The sequence below is a fragment of the Trypanosoma theileri genome (assembly GCF_002087225.1).
Source record: "Trypanosoma theileri isolate Edinburgh chromosome Unknown TM35_Tth_6_V1, whole genome shotgun sequence".
Lineage (NCBI taxonomy): Eukaryota > Euglenozoa > Kinetoplastea > Trypanosomatida > Trypanosomatidae > Trypanosoma > Trypanosoma theileri.
Window position 1 is genome coordinate 551,438 of NW_021639848.1, and position 7,783 is coordinate 559,220.

General features: G+C 34.9%; 1 protein-coding gene across 1 annotated transcript; it reads right to left on the bottom strand.

The window, feature by feature from the left end:
* Nucleotides 1–560: 560 nt before the first annotated feature.
* TM35_000063250 (uncharacterized protein) lies at nucleotides 561–7,703 on the bottom strand (the record flags this gene model as incomplete). Its single annotated transcript, XM_029023362.1, has 1 exon — nucleotides 561–7,703. One exon carries the CDS (start codon nucleotides 7,701–7,703, stop codon nucleotides 561–563), a length of 7,143 nt encoding a protein of 2,380 aa, XP_028885386.1.
* Nucleotides 7,704–7,783: the final 80 nt, after the last annotated feature.

The window sequence follows — 7,783 nt, forward strand, 5'->3', positions numbered from 1 at the left end:
AAGAATAAATAAATAAAAAGAGAGTCTGTAAAATAATAGAATAATTCAACTATATTACAAAAAGAGTACTTGTCATTATGAGATCAGAAATACAAAAGATATCAGCAAATGAAGAAAAAACAAAATACAGAAATACATAGAAATAGCCATATACAGGAAAAATAAAATAAAATATATATACAAACAAGAGGAAAGGAAAATAAACTCCTGAGGAAAAAATGCATATAAAATCCTCAATACAGATAGTACTAAAGAAAAAAAAAAAGCAAACGAAAACAAAAAAAAAAAAAAAAAAAAAACAGAAAATAGAAACATACTCAAAAATACTACTGAAACCATATGAAACCAAAAAAAAAAATATCCTCGCGGAATAAAAATAAAAATAAATAAATGTTTTTTTTTTTTCTGTTTTTCCCCCCACTTTCTATCAGAACTCTCTATGGCAAACAATAATCAAATTTCTTTTTTTTTTTTCACACATATATGAAGAACTCCAAGAGAAGATCATCATCATCATCATCTTCTTCTTCTTTTCTTTTTCTCTCTCTCATTTTTATATCTCAAAAGGAGAGCATTCGGCAAACACCTGAAGCCTTATGATCCATCGTAATCATATTCACATCATTACTGTTATTATTATTATTTCCATCCAATACATCATTAGATACCACTTCTGTAGAATATTGGACGTTCAAGTCATTATTTATCATCCCACCATCATCATCATTATCATTATAATGATTATTATTATTATCATTATCATGATTATCATCTCTTCCCTCCAATTCCATTATATTTCCTTCTCTTTCTATTTCTTCTTCTTTTTCATTTTCTTCTTGTTGTTGTGATGGTCGTGGTAGTAGTGGTGGTGGTGGGGAATCGGATGAAGTTTTCACATCTCCAAACCGCTGCAGCAATACACGTTTCCAATCACGTAAAGATTGATTCCATTGTCCCTGGGCCACATCCCGTTCATACATTGTATAATGTAATTCCAATAAACTTTGTGGATCATATCTTGCCATGATCTCACGAATATAGTTTTCATAATAACGAATAAAGAGACGATCTACTACAGCATATTTTTCTACCTTGTTAGGATTAAACTGCAACCATGATGGAATCTTTTCAAGAGAAGATGAAGAAACACTAAATGTAATAGAACCGACAACATCCGTTATAAAAGGAACCGTTACACCAGACATTTGTTGTTGTTGTTGTTGTTGTTGAAGTATCCATTGTTGTTGTAATGTCATTCGTGAAGATGGACTTCGCATAAAAGATATTAACGGCATAGTAACGCGTTCATCTTTATCATATAAAAGAGAAGTCAGTAAAGCTCTAATAGAAACTACTACTCGACCAATTTCCATTGGTGGTAGTGTTTTAGGTGTACGGCGTGGAGAATTCGAATGATGACTTTGTAGAGATGCGGGAGAAGATCGTTTTTTCCCTGATCGTGATAAGGAACGTGTATTGCGAACTTGTCGAACTGTAAGAATTAATTGTTGATGTTCATGAGAATGATGAGGATATTTTTCTGTTTTTTCTTCTATATCGGAAATATCTAAACGAATAATACCTCCATTAGTTCCTTCTATAATAGAAGAACCCATACAGGTTACACTTCCTTCATCATGTCCACAAGAAGCTGTTATTATATATTCATCTCTTTCCCATTCTCTTTCTTGTTGTTGTTGCGATTGAGATTGAGATTGTGATTGAGATTGTGATTGTTGTGATTGTTCACTATGATCAGTGAGTGTTAACTGATCAATGGTAATATATATAGTAGCTGCAATAGGTCTTGCGAGGATACGACTTCGTAGTTCTGTATGTGCAGAAGCCACATGATTCATTTCTGTTATTAATGGTTGAATAAAGGGTAAGGCATGTGGTCTATATCGACGTAAAAGTGAAATCACATCCTTCTCCACATCTTCCCATGGTTCCTCTTCGAATTCACGGCGAATAAATCCATCTGAAGTTAAAGAAACACCAAGATATCCAATAAACATACCATTACAAGTAATATTATTACCATTACTATGTGTATTGGTATTACTTTCAAAGAGTGGAATCCAACATATATTCTCTTTTCCTGCTATCATATTTCGTAAAGATATTTCAGCAAAGGCGAGTATAATAGATTGTAAATAACGATGTTGGGCAATTTTAAATCGTATTCGTACATGTTGAGGATCATTTAATACAACGGTAGTACTATTCTTTACATCCTCTAATGTAAATATAATATTAGAAGAAGCTGCTTGTGTAGATGTGCGTAATATTGCCTCTCCATTCATATATACCTTTACATAACAAGAACATCCTGGCTTAAAATCACGAATACCAATAAGACGTAATTGCATAGGAGATGAAAGTATATCTGGTCCATATTGTTGTTGTAATTGATGAACAAGTTCCTCAGAATGATTAGCGTTTTCAGCAAGAAGACACTCCACACGGTGTAGTTGTTGAGGTGCATAGCGATAAAGCATTCGCTGCACACAGGCACGACAGGAAGTGTTTACAACTGTGTAATCACCAATATTATTATTATTATTATTATTATTATTATTATTATTATTATTATTATTATTATTTTGAGCGATATTCATAGTATTGATCATATTAGGCGAAGGGCTAATCCCACGTACAATACCATCTGTACCGTTAAAATTTAATGCCAATAATTCTACTTGTATAGATCCTTTAAAATAGGCATTCTTACTACCCGCACATCTTACCAGTGGAACTGTGAGAAGTAAAGGTTGTTTTTCTCGTAATGGACGAAGTGAGAGAGAAATAATTCCTAAATCCGTCTCATCTAATCCAGCAATTCCTTTACTTATTAAGGCTAAAAGGATTTCATCTCTTTCTGGAAGTACACCACGAAAAATAACAGGATCATCAAATTGGGCGATACCACTATCACTCATACTAACAACATTAGTTGAACAATGATGTAAACCAACATGTATAAAGGCATAAACACCACCACGTTTAATAGAAACTCGACGAAATGGAAGAATATTATTATGTTCCATAATAACATCTGCAGAAGTCGAAATAGAAGAAGTAGAAAATAATGAAGAAGAAATAGAATTAGAAATAGCAGCAGAAGTAGCCGCCACCGAAGGACTATCCCATGTACTATCATAAGCATTCCATCGTTTAATCGATACTCGTAAATCACATCTTCCCATTTCTGCCTTAAACTTATTGGAATAATGATGTATACTATGAGATGAACTTACAATCACATCTAAATTATGTAAATCCTCACGAGCGTATTTCCATAAAAGTAAACGTAATTGCGTTCTACGGTTTTCTTCCACTGTACGATTATACTGTACAGGTCGACGTATTCTACCACTACTATTCCCACGACTACTACTATTACCATTAATATGAAGATTATTATTATTATTATCATTATTTAATGTTCGAATGGAAACAGTAATACTTCCACACGGTGATGCCTCCTTTGTACCTGCAGCTCCAACAATAGTATGTGAACGAATCCCATCTTGTAAAGTAGAGGCCATACATAATTCCCCTACTTTTATAGAAGATGCAAATACAGTAATATAAATAATTGTTTCTGGAGTAACATGAAGTGTAAAGGATTCATTAAAAACGGCAACTTCTTGTAATGGAACTATACGTGTACGGTGAAGACTTTCTTTAGTTTCTATCATCACTCGACATGCGGGGGAACTTCTTAATGGGAGTCCTGTACTTATTAACATTAAAGCACGTACATCCACTATGGTAAGAGAAATATGACTACTCCATTTATGTTTACTATTACTTCTATTCTTACTCTTACTTTTACTTTTTTCTTCATCACGTCCTTTATAACGTGCCAAGATTGTATCTACTTCTCGTGGAGTTGAACAGGAACAACAACAACATCCAACAATCCATTCAAGTCGATGTAAATGACGTCCACCAGATGATAATAACACTTCTAATACCCGTTTTCGCACTAACACTTCTTTTCTTTCATCTACTCGATAGGCATCACGCCAGACATTACATCCACTCGCGCGTAGAGTCATAAACACTTCACCGCGTAGTCGAGCTTGATGACTACCGGCACGTCGTACAAGTGAAATCCATCGTGTGCGTGGCTCTGTGGATTGTAAGAGTTGCAGTGAAATAATAGCGGTGCCAAGTCTTTTCAAATGCCCTGTTTGGGTTCGCAGAACTGCAGTGATAATCATTGTTCGTCCTTGCGCTCCATTAAGAAGCAATCGGGCATTATGGAAAACGGGATTATCTGTGAAGGGCACAAACGCCGTTCGTACACTCGTCGCTGATGTACGAATGAAAATACATATTTGCCGTTGTTTTTCTTCCTGTTGTTGCGGAGTATTATTATTATTATTATTATTATTATTATTATTATTATGATAGTGTCGTCCTGGTGTACGTTGGGATAACATATCCCGGCATGCCCATACATCTACATATACAAAATCATTTTCATAAGAAGAAAGTGCTGCTGGTGGTGTTGTCGTAGTAGTAGTAGTAGTAGTAGTAGTAGTTATTGTTGGTGTATTAATCTCTACAGGGCGTAGCTGCACAGTCCCCTCTTCATTCTCTTCACAGACATTTCCCTCTTCAGCCATTCTTCTTCTTCTCACTGGAGGATGTGATTCACTTCTATTCACAACCATTCCAATAGAAGAAGAAACTTGTAATGGTATAGGGACTGGTGCTGTTCCTGCTGGTACTGGTGATCTTGATTGGGATGGGGATGGGATCGTCACTGGTGAAGCCACAAGAAGTGAAGCCGCAGAAGAAGAAGAAGGAACAGCAGCAGCAACAGCAGCAGGTATAGAAATAAGAGCCGGCACTAAAGGCTCAACCCCAATAGGAACAGAAGAAGAAAAAGCTCTTCTTGCTATTACTGATTCTGATTCTGATGCTGGTGTTGCTGCTGGTACTGGTACTGCGGCTATTGTTGAAGAGAGAACAACAATGGGAGTAGTCGCAGTGGATGGAATGACTGTTGTGGGTGTATGCATAGAAGTCTGCACATGATTAGATTCAACCACTGTAGAAGGTGTATATCTCTTTTGTAATGGCAATGGAGAAGCACGTCGAAATGGGGCTGGAGGAGCAATAGGCTCAATCACTACAACATCATCATCGTTATTATTATTATTATTATTATTATCATCCTCACTGTAAGGGGTATCAGGATGAGGAAGATTGAAGATTCCTTCTAATTCCTCAAAAGAGACATCATATCCACCAGTCTTGTCATTATTATAATGTTTTTCCATATCTTGAATATTTATAAATGAAATGGAATCTTCCACCGTTGGAATTTCAGTAAATTCATGAGCTGTATCTTCATCCTTATTTTCAAAGTAAGAACTCGATTGTACTTCTGGTTCTGGTTCTGGTTCTGTAAACATAGATGATTGAAGTTTTATAATATTCATATTCGTATTCGTAGTAATAGTAGTAGCATTCGTATTAGTAGTATTTGTTCGTGTAGCTGCAGGATTTGTTGTTGTTGTTGTTGTTGTTATCGTACTCGCAAGTGGTGTAAATTTAGTAGCAGTACTACTTTGCAAATCTTCACATATTTGACGAACCCACGCCATTCGTGTACAGTGTTCCTGCATCATCGCTACTTCTAATCGGTGATCTGAAATATCATGTGAATCTACACAAGCAATATGATAAACATCTAAATGGGTATCATTACTATTGGCAATCGCAATATACCCAAAGGCATATATATATTGACGTTCATAGCCTTCACATGGAGGACGAAAACTACTTTGTATAGAGTTTTGAAGATATACAGCAGCTACATTATTAGTATTATTATTATTATTATGATCTTCCTTTTCTTCTTCTTTTCCTGTTTTTGTTTTTCTTTTTATTCCTGTTGTTGTTGTTGTTGTTAAGGGAGATAATAATCCTTCTTTCTCTGCTTCCATCGGCTGTAAAAGTACACGGGCCATACGAACACAATAATCTCGTTTCGCTGCATACGCCGCTAGTCGTCGAGAACGTCCATACACAACTGGAATATCTAAAGATTCCATTTCAACAGTTCCTCCTTCTCCTTTTCCTTCTTTTCCTTCTTCTTTTCTCATTGCTGTAGTATTTGTTGTTGTTGTTGTTGTTGTTGTTGTTGGTATAATTTCTTTTCTTCTTGTGTGGATGGTCTCCATTACGGTTACGGTATCTGTGAGGGCATCATACCGGTGGGTCTGTGCGGGATCTCCCACCAGTGAAAGAAATGTTCGCAGTCCACACCGTATCCTTATATACATACGATACGCTTTTAGAAAAGGTGGGGCTTGTATATATTTACTCGCCTCACAGACTTCTACTCTACAACCATCTTGTTGTTGTTGTTGTTGACGATGATGATGTTGATGCTGATGAGATTGTAATAATCGCCAGACTGCAGTGGTGTGAAGTGTGAGAAGTGGTTGAAAAACATAACGTTGGGCACGGGAAATATGATTGGGTACATACATGTTGAATTGAAATTGAAAAGAAGGCTCTCGTGGTTCGGGAGAACTACAATTAATATGATGTAATGTATACGCTTCTTCTCCTTTTTCTCCTTTTTCTTTTTCTTCTTCTTTCGTTTCTTTTTCTTTCACCACCCGCATTCTTCTTGAGATCATCTTTTGCATCAATTCACATAAATTCCGTATACGTGTTATTTTCTCTTCCACACGTGCAGTCATGTTGATGAGATGTTTATCTGCAGCTTTGAGATAAATTAACTCTACACATGGGCCTGGTCTTTCATAGGCAATAAAGGCCGAAAGATGCATCCATCCCCGCACGTAGTCAGGTGATGTTGATCTTGATATAGAGATTTTATCATTATCCTTATCCTTATTATTATTATTATTATTATTATTATTATTATTATTATTATAAGGCTCTTTAATACTATGAATGGTATAGACAAATACTTCTGATGGAATTTGGTGGAGATCCGTGTTATTGGTATTCTTTCTATTTATAGGCCTGTTGCTATCTGTATGGATATTATTATTATTATCATTATTATCATAATAATAATAATAATAATAATAATAATGATAATAATAACTATTTGCTGATTGAAAAGGTTTATGGACAATTTGAGTTAAAAAGGTTTCCAATGCTTTATTTGAATGGATCGCCTCTGGGAGATGAAAGGAGGTGTATTGCTGTTGTGTAATCACATCTACGGGTGGGGTTCCACGGTAGGCCGTATATGTACACAAGACTCTATTCTTCTTTTTATTCTTATTATTATTCCGTTCCTCCAGTGTTTGATTGAAAATAACACCATCTTCATAATACTCCAAATTCTGTGGAATTGTAATAAATGTTGTAAAGACCTCAAGACTACATTGAAGTGTTGCATGTACTTTTATAAGACTGTGAAGATTGTATTGATGTAAATTATAATCTTCTCTGTTAAAAATATTCATAGTATTGGTAGTATTGACAGCGGTGTATACTTGACAAGATGGAGGAGTACTTGTAATCCCATTATTATTATTATTATTATTATTATTATTATTATTATTATTATTATTATTCTTATTCATATTCATATTGGTATTGGTATTGATATTTATAATAGGAATCCATTGTTCTTTATCGGCACACAACAGAAGTGCATCATTAAATACCCAGCTGTTGTTTCGATCACACATTCCATCTATTAAGATTCATAATCATTTATTTATTTGATAGTAATCATAATAAGTATATATATATATATATATATATATAT